At 40.5% G+C, this 24,458-nt stretch overlaps 1 protein-coding gene across 2 annotated transcripts; it reads left to right on the top strand.

Annotated features, from left to right (window-relative positions):
• The first annotated feature begins 1,583 nt into the window (after positions 1–1,583).
• LOC109894222 (zinc finger protein 420) lies at positions 1,584–23,808 on the top strand. Of its 2 annotated transcripts, XM_020487530.2 has the most exons (4): positions 1,584–1,689; positions 1,821–1,894; positions 19,467–20,204; positions 20,602–23,808. In XM_020487530.2, exons 3-4 carry the CDS (start codon positions 19,634–19,636, stop codon positions 23,430–23,432), a joined length of 3,402 nt encoding a protein of 1,133 aa, XP_020343119.1. In that variant the 5' UTR covers positions 1,584–1,689; positions 1,821–1,894; positions 19,467–19,633; the 3' UTR covers positions 23,433–23,808. The 2 variants fall into 2 exon arrangements, with proteins under 2 accessions (XP_020343119.1, XP_020343118.1); XM_020487529.2 differs by having other exon boundaries at positions 1,586–1,894.
• The last annotated feature ends 650 nt before the right edge of the window (positions 23,809–24,458 follow it).

Here is a 24,458-nt window from a genome sequence, read left to right as displayed (position 1 = left end):
ACTGACGCTCATGCGCTGCATGATTACATTGGCTTTCTTTCATGCCCGAGGCAAGACGTGTGTCAACGAAATTTGTAACCATTTGGGTTGTTGTAGGCACGTTATGGGGGACATGAGCAGAAATCCGGAAGGGGAAAATGCAGTCCCTAAAGAAAGCAAGTACAAGATGGGTGTCAGGGATGGAGGGGTAATATTATCATAAGGAGACGTGTACTTGGTAAAAGGAGAAGAAATGGAGGGAAAAAGAGAGGGAGAAGAGGTCTAAGAGATTGAGGGTAGAAGAGGGTGATCTTTAGTCAGATAAAAATGGTGGGAAAAAGGGGGATGGTTTGTAAAAAAAGATTGGTAGAAAGTGTAAGCAGAGGGAGCGAAGACAGGAGGAGAAATAGAAGTGAATGAGGGTGAAGAATCGGAGGTGGTAGGTGCAGTAAAGTTATCTGAGACCGAGGTATGCACCGAGGATCAGGATGAAGAAGAGTCTGTGACAGTAGGAGTGAAGTGTATGGAAAAAGTGGACTCTTGCCTTTTGGCTGATCCATTTGTGGTTTCACGGTGGGTGAAAAAATAGTTGGATCATGTGGTCTAGTGATAATTGTTTGTGTTTCTGTTGGGCAGAGGAAGAATGTGCTCGAAGTAAAATGAATCAAGAGAAGTTAATTGTTTCATTCTCAAGAAAAGGGCACCAATGAAAGGAGTGATAGCTGGAGTAGCAGTAGATATAAACGTTGACCAGCTGAGGGCAAAGATTCCCGGTGTATGTGATGCTCGTCGTTTGATGCAATGCAGACAGGGTGGTGAGAGTGAGGAAACAGAAGAGTCATTGTCTGATCTTTTGAGTTTTGAAGTTGAGTCTTTGCCTGACAAAGTGAAGTTAGGATATATAAGTTATCCTGTATGAGCGTATGTGCCGAATACAATAAGGTGTTACAGTTGTTAAGCTTATGGGCATGTGGCAGCAATGTAGCTGGGGATCAGAAATGTCCCGTGTGAGAGAGGCTGGTTGAGGTTTCCAGGGTTAGAGTAGAGCAGAAGTTGTCATATGCTGAGGCAGTGAAGAAAGTAGAGGAAGATGGGTCAAGGGGGAGGAGTGGTGAGAGTAGTAGAGATATATTCCAGTACAGAGGGATAGGCCAAAAAGTGAAATAAGTTTCAGTAAGAATGGATTTTTAGCATTTATAGCAATGGTTATTAATTGTACTGCAGGGATGGATCGGAAGTCTCAGAAAATTGAGGTTGTGGTGGCAGCTGCAGGGAGTTATTTGGGTGTGCGGGACTTGACAGCAGAAGAGTTACAGGATGTGTTTAAGTGGTGAAGTCAGTGTGATGGCATTAGGTAGGAATAAATACATTTAATTAGTGGAGAAGGGGGGGTGTTCATTTTATTTTATATAATTTTGAAATTAGTGAGTATAGTGCTAGATGATAGGGTATTTATTTAGTATTGTTCACCTAATACCTTTTTTGCACTATTGGTTAGAGCCTGTAAGTAAGCATTTCACTGTTGTATTCCGCGCACGTGACAAATAAACTTTGATTTGATTTTTCAAGTAAAGTAGAAGGGAGTTGTACTCCAGTCTAGTAGGTGGCGGTAATGCAACAAATTGGATGCCAACTGCCGTTAAATCTCATAGAAGAAGTGCAGTTACGTCCCAAGGAACCCGTATAGAAATCGCCACTAACTACCACAGAGTAATAACCTCACCAGTATTACCATTTCTCATCTTAAAATTATTTAAACGTAACCACACTGCTAACATTATGACTAACCTTGAATTAAGACCAAAAAACAAATGATTGTTTTCAATAATTTGTACGTATAGCCAATGTTGACTTTAGTGGCAACCGCATCCAGGCCAGCGTCTTCAGAGAGAAGGCAGTTTTCTTGGAGAAGCAGGTATGTAAAAAGGTCCGATTTTGGTTCATATAATTTGTTCACCTTTTAAATACATTGCTAATGTTGCTTTGTCTGGAGAAGTCGAATGTCTTAGTCCTGAAATGTACCTACCAATGAGAAACGTGCGCACGCGGTCAAAGTATGTGCATTGTTCGAATCACTTGCAGCTAGCTACGGTAACGCCAGCTAGCAAGAGAACGCCAAACGAACTATATCGCTAGTTAGCCAGTATTGCTAAACAGCTAGGCAATTGAACCTTGAAAAGACAGAATGATAACAAATATTTTACTTTTCAGCATGGTAGCGTTACACATTCTCAAATCGTCAAACTTGTGAGTGAAATTAACCTACTTAGCGTCTCGTTATGGAACGCCGTTTGGGTCTTTGTGTCAAAACAATATTTCACGTGTCAAATAAGCTTTTAAATTTATTTGACAAGTCAAATAACAATTTTATTATAGAATAGAATGTTGTTTGTGCTGAATTTGCATGTGCAAGCCAAGCGCCACCATTACGATCAATGTCAAAGCTGTACAATACCGCGTTGGTAATAGGGCATTATTTGTTCGTCTGTGTGAGCATTTGAAATTAGATCAGGATCAAACGATAGATGTTATAAGCAACCAGCCTGAAAACAAACAGTAGAAACTGCAATCATTTTCTATATTCTTAGCAATGATTTGGGAATCCATGTGAGTAAGTATTAGCTAGGTAGTCACTTGTTGTTCTCCTATTGAAATAACTAGCTAGTCTGACACTTAACCCTGATGCCCAAAACTAACTTTATAAACAGCCAGCAAGCGTCATTTGACTACTATACAATGGTTTGACTGGACCGGATTATGTTGCGACGCTAGCCACAATAAGGATTAGCCACAATAGTGGAATTTGCAGTTCGCCTTTAAAATAAAAGTCCCTCTTTGAAATTGATGCATAAGGTTAGAATTGGTGAAATCAGGCCATATTTAGACTTAATCATGTTAAACATGGTTGGAATGTGGAGCAATGAAATAGGGGTATCGGTCTACTTTTCTGCTTTGCCTAGCCCTATTGAATAAAAAGTATTTCTTATATCCCAACTACTTTATTTCTTTACAATTGAAACACGTTTAGCATAGACAATTTAATTGTTGTGGTATTCTTAGGCAAACCATCTTCATTATCGCAGTGCCACTCACTTTTCTCCCAGATGGTCTATCTGGCGTTGAACTTGGTTGTAGTTGTATGTATGTTTTAAGCTAAGGGTCCCATCTTCTGCTTCCAGAAATTTCACCGCCTAGATTACAAGGGTTGGATTTGCAATAAAACATTTAATGGCAGCACAAGGCATTGTAAAGGGTTCCCATGCTTGTTCAATGAACCATAAACAATTCATGAACAAGCAGTTATGAAAACCTAGGACACTAGAGGCCTTTCTACTGACCAAAAGAAAGATGCCCAGGGTCCCTGCTCATCTGCGTGAACGTGCCTTAGGCATGCTGCAAGGAGGCTTGAGGACTGCAGATGTGGCCAGGGAAATACATTGCAATGTCCTTACTGTAAAACGCCTAAGACAGAGCTACAGGGAGACAGGATGGACAGCTGATCGTCATCGCAGTGGCAGACCACGTGTAACAACACCTGCATCGGATCGGTACATCTGAACATCACACCTGCGGGACAGGTACAGGATGGCAACAACAACTGCCCGAGTTACACCTAGAACGCACAATCACTCCATCAGTGCTCAGACCTTCCGCAATAGGCAAGAGGCTGGACTGAGGGCTTGTAGGCCTGTTGTAAGGCAGGTCCTCACCAGACGTCACCGGCAATAACGTCGCCTATGTACTCAAACTCACTGTCACTGGTTCAGACAGTACAGGCAAAAGGTGTTCTTCACCGACGAGTCACGGTTTTGTCTCACCAGGGGTGATGGCTGGCTTTGCGTTTATCGGTTAGCGTTTATCGTCGAAGGAATGAGCCGAGGCCTGTACTCTGAAGCGGGATTGATGTGGAGGGTCCGTCATTATCTGGGGAGGTGTGTCGCAGCATCATCGAACTGAGCTTGTTGTCATTGCAGGCAATCTCAACGCTGTACGTTACAGGAAAGATATCCTGCTCCCTCATGTGGTACCCTTCCTGCAGGCTCATCCTGACATGACCCTCCAGCATGACTATGCCACCAGCCATACTGTTCGTTCTGTGTGTGATTTCCTGGATTGTTAGTGTTCTGCCATGGCCAGCGACGAGCCCGGATCTCAATCCCATTGAGCACGTCTGGGACCTGTTGGATCGGAGAGTGAGGGCTATGGCCATTCTCCCCAGAAATGTCTGGGAATTTGCAGGTGCCTTGGTAGAATAGTGGGGTAACTTCTCACAGCAAGAACTGGCACATCTGGTGCAGTCCATGAGGAGGAGATGCATTGCAGTACTAAATGCAGTTGGTGGCCAACCAGATACTGAATGTTACTTTTGTTTTTGACCCCCACCTTTGTTCAGGGATACATTATTCAATTTCTGTTGGTCGCATGTCTGTGGAACTTGTTCAGTTTGTCTGTTGAATCTTATGTTCATACAAATATTTACACATGTTAAGTTTGCTGAAAATAAACGCAGTTCACAGTGAGAGGACGTTTCTTTTTTGTTTCTGAGTTTACATTGTCTACTATTATTGTTGAGCCATATGTTCTCAATTTAAAAACGATGTGTAGATAGTGAGTTGAGCTATTCTCTACTTCAGATGCACAATGCCAAGGTGTGCATTGCGAATGCCCAAATACCTAATGCCACTGTAAGCCATATTCTCCCAACTCCCAACGGTCCATGTCAACTAAGTATCAGTTCCCATTCCGGTTCTCATTCAGTTCTCATTCCTCTTTTCAAAATCATGGGCCTCCACTCTTCTGGGAAGGCTTTTCACTAGATGTTGGAACATTCCTGCGGGGACTTGCTTCCATTCACCCAGGAGCATTAGGGAGGTCGGACACTGATTTTGGGCGATTAGTCCTGGCTCTCAGTCAACATTACAATTCATCCCAAATGTGCTCAATGGGCTTGAAGTCAGGGCTCTGCAGGTCGGTAAAGTTATTCTACACCGATCTCAAAGAACATTTCTGTATGGCCCTTACTTTATGCACAGGGGCATTGTCATGCTGAAACAGGAAAGGGCCTTCCCCAAACTGTTGCCACAAAGTTGGAAGCACATAATTGTCTGGAATGGCATTGTATGCCCTAACGTTAAGATTCCACTTCCACCCTTATTCCTCCTCCACCAAACTTTACAGTTGGCACAATGCATTGGGGCAAGTAGTGTTCTCCTGACATCCGCTAAACCCAGATTTGTCCTTCGGGCTGCCAGATGGTGAAGCGTGATTCATCACTCCAGAGACTGAGTTTCAGCTGTTCCAGATTCCAATGGTGGCGAGCTTTATACTACTCCCAGCTGACGCTTGGCATTTCCCATCGTGATCTTAGGCTTGTGTGCGGCTGCTCAGCCATGGAAACCCATTTCATAAAGCTTCAGACGAACACTTCTTGTGCTGACGTTGCTTCCAGAGGCAGTTTGTAACTCTAGTGAGTGTTGCAACCGAGGACAGACTATTTTTTACGTGCTTCAGCACTCTGCGGTCCCATTCTGTGAGCTTGTGTGGCCTACCACTTTGTGGCTGTGCTGTTGTTGCTTCTAGACGTTTCCACTTCACAATAACAGCACTTACAGTTGACCGGGACTACTCTAGCAGGGCAGAAATTTGAGGAACTGACTTGTTGGAAAGATGGTATTTTATGATTGTGCCACATTGAAAGATACCGAGCACTTCAGTAAGGCCGTTCTACTGCCAATGTTTGTCTATGGGGATTGCATGTCTGTGTGCTCTGTTTTATACACCTGTCAGCAATGGGTGTGGCTGACATTCATACATTTCAAGGGGTGTCCACATATGTGTGTGTGTGTTTGACTACCGGTCAAAAGTTTTTTTTAGGACACCTACTCATTCATGTGTTTTTATTTATTTTTACTGTTTTCTAAATTGTAGAATAATAGTGAAGACATCAGAACTATGAAATAGGACATATGGAATCATGTAGTAACCAATAGTGTTAAACAAATCAAAATATATTTGAGATTCTTCAAATAGCCACCCTTTGCCGTGACGACAACTTTTAACCTCTCTGAACCACCCATACAGGATCCGGGACAATTGTCATCAGCAACGCTGAATAGCATAGCGCCACAGACAAATAATATTACTAGAAAATATTCATGAAATCACAAGTGCAATGTTGCAAAACACCCAGTCATCTCAGGTTTTGAAATTATGCTTTACAGCGAAAGCAATACAAGCGTTTAAGTTTATCGATCGCTCGACAACACAATAAGTACACTTAGCATCAGGTAACTTGGTCACGAAAATCAGGAAAGCAATCAAATTAATCGTTTACCTTTGATCTTCGGATGTTTTCACTCATGAGACTCCCAGTTAGACAACAAATGTTCCTTTTGTTCCATAAAGATATTTTTCATATCCAAATATCTCCGTTAGTTTGGTGCGTTATGCCCAGGAATCCACCGGAAAGAGCGGTCACGACAAGCAGACACAAATTCCAAATTATATCCATAATGTCCACAGGAACATGTCAGATGTTTTTTATAATCAATCCTCAGGGTGTTTTTCAAATATCTATTCGATAATATATCAACCGGGACAGTTGGCTTTTCACTAGGCCCGGGAGTAACTAGGGAAATTGTGTCACTTCTCTTGCGTTCTGTGCAAGCAGTCAGGGTATATGCAGCAGTTCTGTACCACCTGGCTCGTTGCGAACTGTGTGAAGACCATTTCTTCCTAACAAAGACCGTAATTAATTTGACATGCATTGCACAACCTTCAATGTTAACAGCAATATTTAGACTTAGAATAAATACGTAACTGTTCCGTATTTCACTGAAATAATAAACATTTTGTTTTCGAAATGATAGTTCCGCATTTGACCATATTAATGACCAAAGGCTCATATTTCTGTGTTATTATAATTAAGTCTATGATTTGATAGAGCAGTCTGACTGAGCGGTGGTAGGCAGCAGGCTCGTAATCATTCATTCAAACAGCACTTCTGTAGCTAGCTCTGCAATGCTTGTTTGATAGACTTTTTTGTAATATTTCATTTACGATTAATTGAAAATTATACTTTGAATCTGCACAAAGGAAAAAAGGCAATTTTTATACAATGGATGAGCTTTTCTTATTAATCTCCTTGAGAACCATTTAGGGTCCAAGTAAAACTTTTGAATAAGTGAAGCTTTTAGAGAGCGGTTTAGTGCTTTTATATTTAATCATCTCAACCCAACCAGTTCATATTCACGATATAGATAGGCACGCTTTATTTTGTCTGGTTTAGCGTCCCAGATAAAGCAAAATATTTTTTTGCTCATATGATTTGAAAAACTACTAGTAGGCAGCGCCGTAAGTGAGTAAACAGAGATCTGACTAAGGAGTTAATCAGGGCGATATTCCCATAAATAGACAGGTATTTGTCTATTTTTACAAGTTTTCTATTGAAATTCATTGTGCAGAGCTTATTTAAATATTTTGTTATAGGAATACCAAGTATGTCTACTTCACCATCAGCCCATTTTTTTAGGTAAACTGCAGAGTAATGCAAAAGTTGTATTTTTTTTAAAGCTCCAACACGTAATATTGTACACTTATCATCATTAGACTTTATATGACGATTGGCATCCAACTATCATAATAATACCACGACTGGCTTCAGGTCATATTTCAATCACCAACGTGGGTATAACTAATGAGGAGATGGCATGTGGGTATCTGCTTCTATAAACCACTGAGGGGATGGGCGAGGCAGGACTTGGCAATGCAGACGCTTGTTGGCGTGTGCGAGCAGTGTGGGTGCAATGATTGAATAACATGTATGTGTACATTTTTATTTTGCAACGCACAGGACGCGAGCGGTGGTCGTCGGCATGTTATTCTCTTAGGACATTCATTGGGACCTCTATCTGCTGACAGGGTTTGAATATTATGTTGCTATATGTGTCTGTCCTCAGTTTTTCTCACTAGGTTCTGGAACTGGAGAATAGTTTCATAATGTCCTCTCACAAAGGTACCTGCCCTATCCAGAGTAGCCTACTCTCCCTTCTCTGACAGCGCTTGCTAATCCATTCACCCTTTCCCATGGCTGTTAGTTAGCTAGCTACAAATGGATTTGTAGATGGATGACTAGCTAGTGTGAAGTTAGCAAGTTGGTGATTATGTAATTCACTTAGCTAGCTATACAGTTTGTAAAGTTAGCTAAATAGCGAACATTACATTAGCAGCTCATTTGACTTAACCTGCACAGTAAGTGTCTGTAGCAAGCTAGCTAATAATATATTGTGTTTGATCATTTTCAAAATATATTTACATACTTGAAAAGTTCTCCCACTGCGTCTGTTTTCTGGGTCATTAGAAAAACAAATTCATTGTTATCTTCCCAACATTTCTGGTGGTAGCAAAATGGACGATTGGAGGACTTCCAACATGGCACCTGGTGTGGTTGCAAGGTGATTTGTGACTCAAGCCATCTATAGATGGGTTGGTTATTTAGCAACAAAACCGATGCATATACAACCATGGGGCAAAACAGACAGTCTTGGCTTAGATTGTTGACAACATGTAAACTGTATTTAGTCTGAAGTTTATTGAAAACAAATACATCTGCACAATGATAAACTGTTGTCTCTCAAATACATTGTTAGTTGTTGATTAGCTAGCTAGCAAATATTTTTGCCTTATTAGCATTGACATGAAATCGGTCAAGACATGGTATCAAGAACAAGATGAAACAGCAAATTAATGGTTTATCATTAGACCTACATTTGATTAATTTGAACATTATTTTATTTCCCGTCCATCAAACACCATTTCCCCCATAAATAACTATTTGCTTTCAATACAATTAATGAACCACTAGAAGTTGTGAGTGCGCATGGTCTGAGCTGTGAGTGGAGCAGGGTTTCTGTTATGAAAATGTACCATACCCAATGTAACCTGATTAGGGCGTTCACCCACGATGCTCAGGATGATGATAATTAATCTTAACAGAACATGCATGTTGAGGATGCAATGACGTGTGGCCTTTTGAATATGTTAGAATAACTGGCCACATTTACTTTTCCTCAGCCAACAAGTCGAGTAACAAACAGCAAAGTCACTAGCCTATGTGTAGGCGGTGCGTGAGTTTCAAGTTTGAGGAAGCAAATTTCCACCATAAAAATGCACTTTTTATTATAATGCATTATGTGATGAGTAGATTGGATAGTTATAATTTAGGCTAATATAACTCAATCACTGTTTGCAAAAAATACCAGTGCATGGCTGAGCACTTATACAGTAGAGGCCTGGGCTTCGTGGGGCGGCAGGTAGCCTTAGAGCGTTGGACTTGTAACCGGAAGGTTGCAAGATCAAATCCCCGAGCTGACCAGGTAGAAATCTGTCGTTCTGCCCCTAAACAAGGCAGGCAGTCTGTTCCTAGGCCATCATTGAAAATAAGAATTTGTTCTTAACTGACTTGCCTAGTTCAGATATTTGCATGGGAAAAACACCATGCAATTCTACTGCACTTTATAAGCAGGATATTTTTTTATCACAACAAATTACAAAAAAAAAAAATATCCTGCACACTTCTCCAGCGTATCCAGTCTTATAAAGTGCAGTAGAATTGCATGAAGTGTGAAAGCAGTATGAAAGCATGAAGTGTTTTTCCCATTCCCATTTTCCCATCGTACCATTATTTAACTAGACAAGTCAGTTAAGAACAAATTCTTATTTTCAATGATGGCCTAGGAACAGACTGCCTGCCTTGTTTAGGGGCAGAACGACAGATTTCTACCTGGTCAGCTCGGGGATTTGATCTTGCAACCTTCCGGCTACTCTGACAAACTGATCAATAAAAACGTATAATTAGGGCTATGAGAAATAGAATGACTCATCTAAACTAGAGGAGGAAATTATTGTCCCCAAAACTTTTTTAAGGGGCATTGACTCAACAATGGGAATATGCCCGAGGTTCTTCACTGGTGCCAATAAGATATAGACCTTCACTCAATTAAGTTGAAGTCTTTTCATTGTCCTCAGAAGATATTGTCCACAGAAGATGTCCGCTAAACATAAACTGAACAAAAATATAAATTTCACTGAGTTATAGTTCATATAGGGAAATCATACACTTTAAATAAATAAATTATGCCCTAATCTATGGATTTCACATTCCTGGGAATACAGATATGCATTAATTAGTCACAGATACATTAAAAGAAGTAGGTGCGTGGATCAGAACCAGTCAGTATCTGGTGTGACCACCATTTGCCTCATGCAGCGGGACACACCTCCTTTGCAAAGAGTTGATCAGGCTGTTGATTGTGGCCTGTGGAATGTTGTCCCACTCTTCAATGGCTGTGTGAAGTATATTGGTGGTAACTAGAACATGCATTTGTACACGTTGATCCAGAGCGTCCCAGAAATGCTCAATGGCTGACATGTCTGGTGAGTATGCAGGCCATGGAAGAACTGGGACAGGAATTTTGTACATGGGCCCGTGCATTATCATGCTGAAACATGGAGGTGATGGTGGCAGGTGAATGACACGACAATGGGCCTCAGGATCTCGTTCAGTATCTCTGAGCATTCAAATGGCCATTGATAAAATTATTGTGTTTGTTGTCTGTAGCTTATGCCTGCCCATACCATAACCCTACCTCCACCATGGGACGCTCTGTTTACAACGTTGACATCAGCAAACCGCTTGCCCAAACGATGCCGAACACGCCATCTGCCCGGTACACTTGAAACCTGGGATTCATCCGTGAAGAGCACACTTCTCCAGCGTTCCAGTTGTCATCGAAGATGAGCATTTGCACACTGAAGTAGGTTACGATGCTGAAGTGCAGACAGGTCAAGACCCTGATGAGGATGACCAGCATGCTGATGCTTTCCTGAGATGGTTTCAGTGTAGAAATTCTTTGGTTTCATCAGCTGTCCGGGTGTCTGGTCGCAGACGATCCTGCAGGTGAAGAAGCCGGATGTGGATTTCCTGGGCTGGCGTGGTAACACGTGGTGTGCAGTTGTGAGGCCGGATCGACGTACTGACAAATTCTCTATAATGTCATTGGAGGCGGCTTATGGTAGAGAAACGAACATTCAAATCTCCGGCAACCGCTCTGGTGGAGATTCCTGCAGTCAGCATGCCAATTGCATGCTCTCTCAACTTGAGACGTCTGTGGCGTTGTGTTGTGACAGAACTGCACATTTTAGTAGCCTTTTATTGTCCCCAGCACAAGGTGCACCTGTGTAATGATCATGCTGTTTATCACGAGAGCCTATAAGTGAACTTTGCCGGGTGTGCCCTTTAGCACATGCATCAGATACATATCAACCCACTAGGTGCGCAAACAAAGGTGCGAACACTTGATAAGTAGTGCATAAACTATTGTAAAGGATTAATTGCATGAAGAAATATTAATTTAAATATATCAATATAAAAAAATAACAACAATAGTTATTTGTTGAGTAAAGTATGTTTTGTATAATTCTACAAAGTCCTAGAAAAAATGTAGGCCTAAAGCCTAGATTTATATAACAAGTAGTTTGTTGATTGTATCGGACTCTGTATTGTGCCCTTATACCTGTGCCTTTACGCATTAATCAATCTCGTTTCTCTTTATGCTTCAGGCTTCAGGTCCGCAGTTAGCGTACAGCTTCCGGGCTTCCCCACAGCAAACCGTTTTTTTATTTGCCTTGTTACATGTGCACCTGCCGCAGGTGTGGCATAATCTCTCTGAAGCGGTTGCGTCATTGGTCTCTCTGGGGGAAAAAGTCCACACCGTACCTATCAGACCAAATTGACTCCACATCCATGCTCTGTCCCATGTACGGTTTTATTTTCTGTGCACGTGAGCGACAGCACAATCTCTGATATGCTGCAACATCTGCATGTCACAAACTCGTCACACTTTTTTTTTCACCCAAACCGTGCCATCCTAGACTCCTGTCTCCGGTGGCAGTTGGGATCACTGTCTCAGTTAGCTCCTGCGTTTTTAAAAAAAAATATTTTTTTTGGGGTGAGGCTCAGGCGTTGGAGGCGGAGGCTCCGTCAACATCAGAATCAGATGAAGACTCTACATAAGCAATGTCGATTTCAAGCTCAAATCCTATCCTCCATCTGACTCCAACTCATCTAAATTCTGCAGCCAGTGCGTCCATTCGTTTGGTTCGGCTTGTCGTTTGACTCTCCGAGGAGGAATTCTATGCCATTTCCAGCCTTTCATAATAAAATAGACTGCCCTAAATTCTTTATTACACTATTGTTCTAAATTCAATCACCCTCTTCATCATGCTCATCATTCAATTAAGTTAAGTGACATGCACCATTATCAGTTTCTATCGCCCATTTGTCCATTGATGACAGAATAGCATATTTAAATTTTATTATGTTAGTTTTTGCTTAGTAGCCAGAGCGGTCATGTGCTGAATTTAAATATATGAATGCATGGACAGCACAGATATTCTTAGAAAAAGTGACATTTTGGAAATGGAGCTGCACCTCCAAGAATTTCAATATTATTGTCAATTTAATATTGTCTGTAGGCTAACTCTTATGTGTGAAATTAGTTTCTGTATAATTTAGATGAAGTTTCGATGGGCCGGCTGTGCAGGCTGACTGGCATTGTTTTGTTTCCCGCTCATCAACTTGGATAGTCAAGGATATGTTTTGCATTATTCTCAAGGCCTACTGCAACACACAGCATGTTTTTTGTTCCCTTTCAATACATTCGATGTGTAATAGTTACAGTAAATAAGTGGCTTAACCTCTTGGGAACCCCCCCCCCCCCCCCGGATCCGGGATAATTGTCATCAACTACGCTAAATAGCATAGCGCAACGGTCAAATAATCTCAGTAGAAAATGTTGTTTTCACTCACGAGACTCCCAGTTACAGAACAAATGTTCCTTTTGGTCCATAAAGATATTTTTTTTATATCCAAATACCTCCGTTAGCTTGATGCGTTATGCATAGGAATCCACAGGAAATAGCGGTCACGACAACGCAGACACAAATTCCAAATTATATCCATAATATCGACAGAAACATGGCAAAAAAATAATCTAATCAATCCTCAAGGTGTTTTTCAAGTATCTATTCGATAATATATCAACCTGGACAGTTGGCTTTTCACTGGGACCGGGAGGAAAAATGGCTACCTCTGTTTAGCGCAAAAATCACACTGAGAGCCAACAACTGACCACTTGCGCAATGTGGACGTTTACGCTCATTCTTCAAAATAAAGGCCTGAAACTATGTCTAAAGGCTGTAGACACCTTAGGGAAGCCACAGAAAAAGGAATCTGGTTGATATGTGTCAAATTGCTACGCTTTGTCTTGGCCAGGTCGCAGTTGCAAATGAGAACTTGTTCTCAAATAGCCTACCTCGTTAAATAAAGGTAAAATATATTCCTTTCAATGGGCAATAGGGATGCATAGAAAGACAGGGGTTTCAAAATAAGAGTCACTTCCTGATTGGATTTTTCTCAGGATTTCGCCTGCAATATAATTTCTGTTATAATCACAGACAATATTTATACAGTTTTGGAAACTTTAGTGTTTTCTATCCTAAGCTGTCAATTATATGCATTTTCTAGCATCTGGTCCTGAGAAATAGGCAGTTTACTTTGGAGATGTTCTTTTTCCAAAAATAAAAATAGTGCCCCCTAGCTTCAAGAGGTTAACAGCTTCTTTTTACAGAGCGGTCAAATGATTTGCTGCTGATATAGGCATAATACAAACTAATCATTACACTTGTCTTTCTAATTTAAACAAACCTCTTCACCCTCCTTATTGTGCAGTTGTGAAGTAAGGTGCACAATTATTGCCCATTCATCCATGTGTCATTCAGTGAGGAGAAAGAGATACGCCTTAGCGCCTGGCCGGGTACCAACGTCCTACAGCACATTTTCTCAGTGGGTTAAGTTGGGAATAAGTGTGACCGCTAATACTTTTCTGTCTGTGATTTTCAAAATTCTGACATACAAACATTTAGGAAAAGTCAGGGAAGGCGCAGTACATGGCTTTTAAGAAAAATGTATTTACAAATGTCATAGGTCTATGGCGGTTCTAGTGTTAATCAGCTTCTTGATATGCCACACCTGTCAGGTGGCTGGATTATCTTGGCAAAGGAGAAATGCTCAGTAACAGGGATGTAAACAAACTTGTGCACAAAATTTGAGAGAATTAAGCTTTTTGTGCATATGGAACATTTCTGTGATCCTTTGTCAGCTCATGAAACATGGGACCAACACTTTACATGTTGCATTTTTTCTTTTTTAAAATTCGGAATAGAATCTAGATGTTTAATTTGTCTCTGTGACTGCTGATAACTTAAGAACAAAGTTTACTACAAATACAATGTCCCAATGTCTTTGCAATTGTTACAAACAAGCAAATGATAGAAAGGTGCTTGAAATGAAAATGGATAGCTGACTTAAAGATAAATAGCCTACTACAGTATAGGCTACATAGGCCTATATATTACCATCATATTGAAATCAGTTTTATGTTCAATCGAGTTCTATTTAGCACAGGGTGCTCTGATGAAGGCATAACTGCCAAACGCTTTAGCCTACCAGACCGAAAATAAAAAGTGCTTTGCACTTCACAAAATAGATAGCATCATTAGGAATTAAAATTATGTGGATGTTTTGAAGCAAATCTCAAGATGTAAGTCAGGAAGTTAAATCTTGTTTGCAAATTGGTCTTCCAAATTGACAATGACCCCAAGCATACTTCCAAAGTTGTAGCAAAATGGCTTAAGGACAACAAAGTCAAGGTATTGGAGTGGCCATCACAAAGCCCTGACCTCAATCCGATTTAGAAAATTTGTGGGCAGAACTGAAAAAGCGTGTGCGAGCAAGGAGGCCTACAAACCTGACTCAGTTACACCAGCTCTGTCAGGAGGAATGGGTCCAAATTCACCCAACTTATTGTGGGAAGCTGGTGAAAGGCTACACGAACGTTTGACCCAAGTTAAACAATTTAAAGGCAATTCTACCAAGTACTAATTGAGTGTATGTAAACTTCTGACCCACTGGGAATGTGATGAAAGAAATGAAAGATGAAATAAATCATTATTCTGACATGTCACATTCTTAAAATAACGTGGTGATCCTAACTGACCTAAGACAGTGAATTTTTACTAGGATTAAATGTCAGGAATTGATTTTGTTTTTTTATTTCCGTATCTGTGCATAAAAAATTATCCACTGCAATCTCAAGCATTTATTTTACTGACACAAAAAGATACCACGTGTCTAGAATATTTTGTTTTGTCGACGTTTGTTAAGTTTACTAACACATTTTCTGTTTCCATCAGGCCTGTCATAACGACATGTTTTATCCAAGCTACTTTACTCAGAATAATAAAACTTGGATGGAAATTTGTTTACAGTCACGTATGGCAGAGCACCCAGCTAATAAAGTTAGACCGCACTTGTTACCCACTCCACAATATATTAAAGGCATATCTGCACCAAAACAAAGTACACATGGCAGTTAGTCTTGCATATAGGGAAAGACATACACAAATCATATGAATACACCCTGAACTTTACTGAAAGGTTAGGGGAGTACATTCTCATTCAAACCTGAAAACAAAACGCAAGTTACATTGCTATAATAACCCTAACATTACATTCATCTGAGATACTGTCATGATTTATCTGGAGTTACAAAATTTAATAAACAAACTGTCATCTTCTATCTTTCCTCTAATAAAGCAAATCATTTTGAGAGTAGTCCTCCAGTACCTTGAAGTTTCTTTCTGCTCTGACAATCAGGCAAATGTTAGCCTGGTTTTTTGATCTGTTTGTATAGCCAACTCCTATATGCAGCCAACTCTTAAAGTAACATGGCATGACTACAAGAATACAGTAGGAGTTTGCAAGTCATCATAAACATATCTGGGCCAAGGCAAGCCAAACGTCTCTAGCAGGCAATGTTCACTTGCCTGTACACTGTGTGTCCTCTTACCCCTATTCTTAACATCTGGCACATTCAATAAACAGCACAAATTAGCATGGCATTAGTTGAATTAAATGTAAGGCTTGGAAAAAATAAAATACACATTTTTATACGTTCAGTGCTCTGACATTTCCAAGCGATACGCTTGTTTTTGTGAGAAATCTCAAAGGGAATTTCAAATTAATATGAAGTGTATATGAAAATACTACATGTCTTAAACTCTATCCATCTTACCTCCTATTGTTTTATGTCTTGCGGATTCGAGAAGATGACATATTCTCAAGTCAGTTAGCCTTAATTCTTGCACAGAGTCATGCCTAGTATACGCTTTACAATTTTCCAGATTTTTGACCACTTTTTCTCCATTGATTTAGTCACCCTAATTCTGGACATCCAAAAACTTTTGATTGGCTTATGATCGAGACATGAGGTTTGGACCATTAATTTTCTTAGATCATCTGCACAATTATTTTACCCAGTGGTCAAATTGTATTTTTGATTGGACACCCTACCTGTTAGTTAACAATGTTAGCTAGCTCTCACCAGGTGTCAAAAGTTCATTTTCTGAGTCATCTTAATTATTCAATCGGAAAAATAATAACCAACATGAAAACAAATTATATAAAGTTTCATACCTTAAAGGGAAACTTCACAATTGTTCTACTTCATATTCATCATCTCCAGCATCGCCCAACATCAACATATGTGAAAATTGTATTTCTATTTTTAGTTGTAAAAAATATAGAGGAAGATAAGTGTTTCCAGTGACCCTGGTGTGCATTGCGTGATTTTGATACATTTGTGAGTAGGCATTGCCTACTATTTGGTTGTCATTTGAAACACTTATTTATTTTTTTACATCAAACATAAACACACCATTTTCACATATGTTGGTGTTGGGCTGGTGCTGGAGATGAATATGTTGAACAATTTTGAAATTTCCCATTTAAGTGGGACATTTCAAAATTGTTCAACATATTCATCTCCAGCACCAGCCCAACACCAATATATATATAATATAAAAATTCGCCTAAAATGACATGCCAAAAATCTAACTGTCTTTAGCTCAGTACCTGAAGCAAGGACATGCATATACTTGATACCATTTCAAAGGAAACACTTCAACATTTCAAAGGAAACCGTTTGTGGAAAGGTGAAATTAATGTAGGAGAATGTAACACATAAGATCTGGTAAAAGATAATACCAACAAAAAAACATGCCTTTTCATCTTTGAAATGCAAGAGAAAAGCCATACATTGAGAGAGGATTCTAGGTGTAATTTAGATGTTGTCCACAAGATATCAGCAGTGGGTGTGTAAAGTTTGACTGATCCAGTGAATAATTACTTCATGCACAATATTTTGTATCAGGTCTGCCAGGAGTTTGCCTAAATGTGCTGAATTGGTCAATTGATACATTTTCAAGTACATAACTATAGAGAACATACAAACATGCTATGGTAATAAAAAATTATAGTTTTTAGTCTATAGTCTATCACCTCGTTCTTATCTGCAGACTCAACAGCCTTGGTTTCTCAAATGACTACCTCGCTTGGTTCACTAACTACTTCTCAGAGTTCAGTGTGTCAAATCGGAGGGCCTGTTGTCCGGACCTCTGTCAGTCACTATGGGGGTGCCACAGGGTTCAATTCTCGGGCCAACGCTTTTCTCTGTATATATCAATGATGTCGCTCTTGCTGCTGGTGATTCTCTGATCCACATCTACACAGACGACACCATTCTGTATACCTCTGACCTTTCTTTGGACACTGTGCTAACAAACCTCCAAATGAGCTTTAACGCCATAACACTCCTTCCGTGGCTTCCAAATGCTTTTATATGCTAGTAAAACTTAGTGCATGCTCTTCAACCGATCGTTGCCCGCACCCTCTAACCCGACTAGCATCAGAATATGTGGACAACTACAAATACCTAGGTGACTGGTTAGACTCTCCATCCAGACTCACATTAAGCATCTCCAATCCGAAATTTAATCTAGAATCTGCTTCCTATTTCACAACAAAGCCTCCTTCACTCATGCTGCCTAACATACCCTCGTAAAACTGACTATCCTACCGATCCTTGACTTCGGCGATGTCATTTACAAAATAGCCCCCAACACTCTACTCAGCAAATTGGATGTAGTCTATCACATTGCCATCCGTTTTGTCATCAAAGCCCCATTTACTACCGACCACTGCGACCTGTAAGCTCTCGTTGGCTGGCCCTCGCTACATATTCGTTGCCAAACCCACTGGCTCCAGGTCATCTATAAGTCTTTGCTAGTTAAAGCCCCGCCTTATCTCAGCTCACTGGTCACCATAGCAACACCCACCCGTAGCACACGCTCCAGCAGGTATATTTCAGTGGTCATTCCCAAAGCCAACACTTTCTTTGGCTGCCTTTCCTTCCAGTTCTCTGCTGCCACTGGAACGAATTGCAAAAATCGCTGAAGCTAGAGACTTATGTTTCCCTCTCTAACTTTAAGCATCAGCTGTCAGAGCAGCTTACCAATCACTCTACCTGTACATAGCCAATCTGTAAATAGCACACCCAACTACCTCATCCCCATATTATTACTTACCCTCTTGCTCTTTTGCACCCCAGTATCTCTACTTGCACATCATCATCTGCACATCTATCACTCCAGTGTTAATGGTAAATTGTAATTACCTACCTCCCTACTCTTCTACATTTGCACAAACTGTACATAGATTTTTATATTGTGTTATTGACTAAATTTTTTAAACTGTTTGTCACACTGCTTTGCTTTATCTTGGCCAGGTTGTAAATGAGAACTTGTTCTCAACTTGCCTACCTGGTTAAATAAAGGTAAAATATAAAGAAAGATTTGGGAAATGCATGTGACATCTTTGGCTGTTTTTATAGGAACGATACATCATTTAAAGCATTCATAAGCTTAAAGTAACTGTCCAGTGAAAATCCCACTTTTAAAAGTTAATTTTCTTTGAACTCTTACCCAAAAGGTTTTTGACTCATCCTACAGTATACTGTTTGTAGCCAAAACTTAAATTGGAGAAACAGAAAAGAAAAAAAAACTCAAACTTGTATCATAGTTTCAAAAATGCTTGCCATTTCCTTACAGAACACTATGTAATGTTGGCTCATTGGATGAGCAGGCCAATCAGAGGTCTACTGACATTAATAATTTTAATGACCAACAGCATTCTGTTGGGGTATACCAAATTGTAAAGTACTGGTATGTTCCATCTTTTTCTGGAAACTGGGCACTGGTGTTTTGAATTTCGCCAATTAGCCCACTGTTTGATGATGCGATTAAATCAGATGTGATGGTTGACACAACCCTACAGTTTGCCTACCTGTGGCACTCCAGGAACAAGTTCAATAAATATTGTTTTAAACAATGTTACTGTTTCGGTGGAAACGCTTGTGGTGCCATTCAGTAAACATTTAGTATTTGTTTACCTTAATCTCATACAGTGTCAGTGGAGAACAAGTGGAGGCAGGCTGATTTTCATTCCCCTTCTGTGTGTGGTTTTATTTCAGGAGAGCGAGGACATGTCCTAGATAAGTTCTGGGCACCCTGGAGGCAACACTCAGCTTTATTTTCATGTGAGCATCAGCACATATCACACGGGAAGTGGGCAAAGTGTCCGAGACATTGCAAAAGCTTGCTGTCTAACCGGTCGTGGTTGTGACGTGAGTAGGGCAATATGAGTCGGGAGAGGGAAACGTTGTTGGACGAAATTGAACTGAGTTTATATACTTTATCTGAGGACAATTTACATTACTTGTGCGACCGTTGTGGAATAGGGGGCAAGGATGGATCAGAAGTCAAAGGAAAGAGTCAACGCTCATTGCGTCGTATAGTAGGGGAGTATTGTGAAAATGTAATCATAATGGATTCAGAGGACCAGGGAATCTCTCAGTTACTCCAACTGAAAGAAGACATCAAAGGAATACAGAAAGATGCTAGCAATGTGCCAACAAGTCCCAGCCAGTCAGCGACTGTAGAGGTGGACAGCTCACAAGCAAGCTGCGATGGTGAACCAAATGAGGGAGGGGTTTGGCTACCCAACAACAGGCAGTTGGCGGATCCAGCTCCAGAGTGGCTCATTATACCCCAGCAGAGGGAGTCACTGGTTCCTGGTTTTGACAGTGGAGCCCAGTCGTTACAGCAGGATGCAACAGTGCTGCTGGAGGACTGCAGGTTTATGCTGGGGCAGAGATTCAACATCAAAGTGGAAAAGGAGGAGGATATGATTTCAGTCTTTGCTAATGCAGGTATGAACAGACAGATTGTATTAAAGATCCACTAAAAGTGGTAATGACGTCACATTGGACTTGAGAGCACAATTGATATTATCATGCAAAGTTGAAATTGTGGAAAGAAGTGGAGGGCACTTAACCAATGTAAGTTGAGGTGCGACCCCACAAAAATGTGCATTGAAATGGGAAAAGGTGCACAGTCTCGCTCATCATTAACATATTTGATTTAAACAGTTAAAGCTTGATGTTCAGATTAAGTTAATTGAATAAGGCTGAAACATCAATCTTTTAATAGTTGTTTAATTAAATGAAAAATTAATGGTGAGCGAGCTTTGCACCTCTTCCTTTCCGAAGTTGATATAGTGTAACTTGTTGCAGCTACTGACATGTTTTTCTGTTGTCATTCGTACAGGAGTGTGTCCTCCTGAGTCCTCAGACTCATCAGTGGAGGCATTGTCTACATCAGGCATGCAACACCAGGAATTTGACAAAGGAAAGAGCCTTCAACGTAAGAAGAGGTCCACAAAACTATCACAACCTCAACGACACCTGCAGGCACATTATAGAAAGACGTCTTCCCACTGTTCAGATAGTGATGAATGTTTCTCTTCTGTGAGTTCTTACCAATGCCCTGAATGTAAGAAGAGATTCTCTAGCAATGCAGGTCTTCAAAAACACATGCGAATACATAGTGGTGAGAGGCCTTTCCAGTGCTCACAGTGTGACAAGAGTTTCATTAATAGTTCAAATCTTTATCAACACCTGCCAGTGCACTCTGGAGAGAAGCCTCACCACTGCTCTGACTGTGGGCGAACTTTCTCTACAGTGCGGTATTTAACGAAACACAAGCGGCTACATTCAGGGATTAAGCCTTTCTGTTGCCATCAGTGTGACAAGAGGTTCATCAGATCAGACCAGTTAAAAGTCCATATGATGGCACATACTGGGGAGCGGCCTTACCAATGTGGTCAGTGTGAGAAGAGTTTTAAAATGAAGTCAAATCTTAAAGATCACCTGTTATTACACAAGGTGGAGATGTCTCACCACAGCCCTGACTGTGATCAAAGTTTCTCCACTGAGGAAACTTTAAAGGAACACATGCTGTTACACACGGGAGAGAAACCTTTCCACTGTCTGCAATGCGACAAGAGGTCAAATGAGTTAAAAGATCATATGATGACTCATGAGGAGCAGCCTGATTCTCAGCCTAGTTCTGCTAATGGGTCACCAAATTCCAGACACGAAGAACAAGAATGTCAGGAAATGTCACTTGCTGTCAAAAAAAGCTCCGATCTTATTCAACACCTGCAAGTCAATTCTGGAGAAAAGCCATTCCACTGTCTGCATTGCGAAAATAGGTACAGTACTTCAGAGGAGTTGAAAGAACATATGAAGACTCATGCTGAGGAGCTGCCTGATTCTCAGCCTGGTTCTGAGAATAGATCAATTACCAGAAGTGTAGAAAACCAATGTCAAGAGATGGCCCATACTGTCAAAAAACCTGACCGTAGCCCTGACTATGGAACAGATTTCGCTCAACAAGACAACCTGACAGAACACCAGCAAACACACACTGGGAAAAAGTCTCACCACTGCCCTGAATGTGGGAAAAAATACCATAGCGCTTCACATTTCAAAGAGCACCTGCGTTCACACACTGGTGAGAGACCTTACCAGTGTTCTCAGTGTGCGAAGACTTTCACAAAACAAATACATCTTAAGCGGCATCTGTCCTCACACTCTGGAGAGAAACTTTACCATTGTGAAAATTGCAATTTATATTTCCCAAATGCATTGGAATTGAAAAGACACAAGCACACTGGAAAGAAGCCTCACCAATGCTCTGTCTGTAGTGTTAGTTTCCCTTTATTAGAAGATCTAAAAACACATGAAAGAATTCACACAGAGAATCCTCACCACTGCTCTGACTGCGGGCGAAATTTCTCTACCGCAGGTTGTTTAAAGAAACACAAGCTGTTACATTCAGGAGAGAAACCTTTCCACTGCACACAGTGTGATAAGCAGTACACCAGAGCTGACCAGTTAAAAGATCATATGAAAATACATTCTGAAGAGAAGCCTTACCAATGCCCTGTTTGTGAGAAGAAATTCCATGATTCTAGCAAATTAAAAGTTCACCAGAGAGCAGTGCATACAGCATCTTCTTACATTTGCTCTGACTGTGGAAAGAGCTTTGCTCTACTGGGCAACCTTAATGCCCACCAGCGAACTCACACTGGGGTAAAGCCTCACCAGTGCCCCATCTGTGAAAAGAGATACTCAAAACGATCACATCTTAAAGAACATGTGCGTATACACACTGGTGAGAGACCATACCAGTGCTCTCAGTGTGAAAAGACTTTCACAACACAAACGGGTCTTAACCATCACCTGTACACACACACTGGAGAGAAGCCCCGTCACCACTGTCCAGACTGTAACGAAAGTTTTACATCTTGGAGACCTTTTAAGAGACATAAACAACAACACACTGGAGAGAAGCCTCACCTGTGCTCTAACTGTGGTCTTACCTTCCTTATAGAAGAAGACTTAAAAGCACACGAAAGGATACACACTGGAGAGAAGCCTCACCACTGTTCTGAGTGCGGGAAAGGATTATCTTCAGAAGGTAATTTGAAAAAACACAAGCGGTTACATACTGGAGAGAAGCCTTTTCATTGTACGTATTGTGATGCGAAGTTCACAAGATCGGATCGGTTGAAAGTTCATATTATGTCGCATAATGGAGAGAAACCATACCAATGTCCTGAATGTGAGAAAAGCTACAATAATTCCACCCAATTGAAAAATCATCAGAGAATAATACATAGACAAGAAAAACCATACCTTTGCTCTGACTGTGGAAAGAGCTTTGGTAAACTAGGCAACCTTACAGACCATCAGCGAATGCATACTGGGGAGAAGCCTTATGTCTGCCCTGAGTGTGGGAAACAGTTTAGCCACGGAAAACACTTAAAGATACATCAGCGTGAACATACTGGAGAAAAACCGTATCAATGTCTTGATTGTGAGAAATGTTTCACCCGGGTAGATTATCTAAAAACACACCAGGTTACGCATAGGCCTCCTCACATGCGCTCTACTGGAGATAAACCCCATCGCTGCTCTGACTGTGGGAAGTGTTTCAGGCAGATTTCTGGCCTTAGAGCACATCAGCAAACCCACACTGGAGAATCTCTTTATGACTGTACTGGATATGAAAAGAGTTTTGTAAACCTGTAAAATCTAAACTTGTGAGAAGCCATACCACTGCTTTGACTATGGGATCAACATTTCCCAATTGGGAACCTTTTTAAGAGACACCAGGTCACAAAACACAATCATTGTCCTATCTGAATAGTATGATGGCCTGAACATGGAAAAGGAATGGTAATTATTATTATGTTACCATATTTAGACTTTTACTTTGCTACCATGCTTAGATCACCTTTTGTAGTTGGCATGTGAATATACTGTTTACTTACCGTAAGATGATGTGCAATCACAATAGATAAGCTACAATTCTCCTACTCAACTGTAACTTGAAGTGGTTTAAATGTCTGTTTGGTCAATTATCCCGATGTCAGATAATAAAGATACTTTTTTCCTGTGACACCCATCCAGTCCTTTCAAATGTACTGCATGGACACAGTGTAATAATTGTACCTTTACTGAGCCGAGTCAAGTTGCACTGTTCTGGTAACACATCCATAATTGCTGGAACCGTGCTAGAAAGGATTGTGAAAATGAAATGTCAGAGCCAGTACAGGTCTGCTCTTGTGTTCATCCTAAAGCTAAATATTATCCTAGAATGCTTGTATTATAGGGGCAGATCTAAGGATGTAGTCTCCCACAATCAATGATTGTGAAAGTTTCAATTGTGCACACTGTTAATTTCACCAGCAGATGGCAGTGTTGGCTTTGACCACATTTGAACATATCCTCTCATCCTCACTGAAAAACACCCAACCATTTATGTTTAAAGCTCATTGATTGCACATTTACTGCTAACTTTATATATTTTATATTTTGTTTATTTTAAGCAATAGGTTTCTAAGCAGAGAGGAAAATACCATTTATTTACTTGAAAACTTCAGATGGTACTGAATTAATAAACTTGAACTATTTACACAGTTCAAGTCAGTCACTTTTTATGGGTCCATAACATGTTCAAATAATCTCAGGAACACTCAGGAATCCATATTGTGTGCTTCAGTTGCCCTCTGTCTCATATATCATGTTTACATTATGCCTGAAAGCAACCTGGCA

This window comes from Oncorhynchus kisutch, linkage group LG7 (genome assembly GCF_002021735.2).
Source record: "Oncorhynchus kisutch isolate 150728-3 linkage group LG7, Okis_V2, whole genome shotgun sequence".
Taxonomy (NCBI): domain Eukaryota; kingdom Metazoa; phylum Chordata; class Actinopteri; order Salmoniformes; family Salmonidae; genus Oncorhynchus; species Oncorhynchus kisutch.
This window is presented reverse-complemented; position numbering and strand designations above follow the sequence as displayed.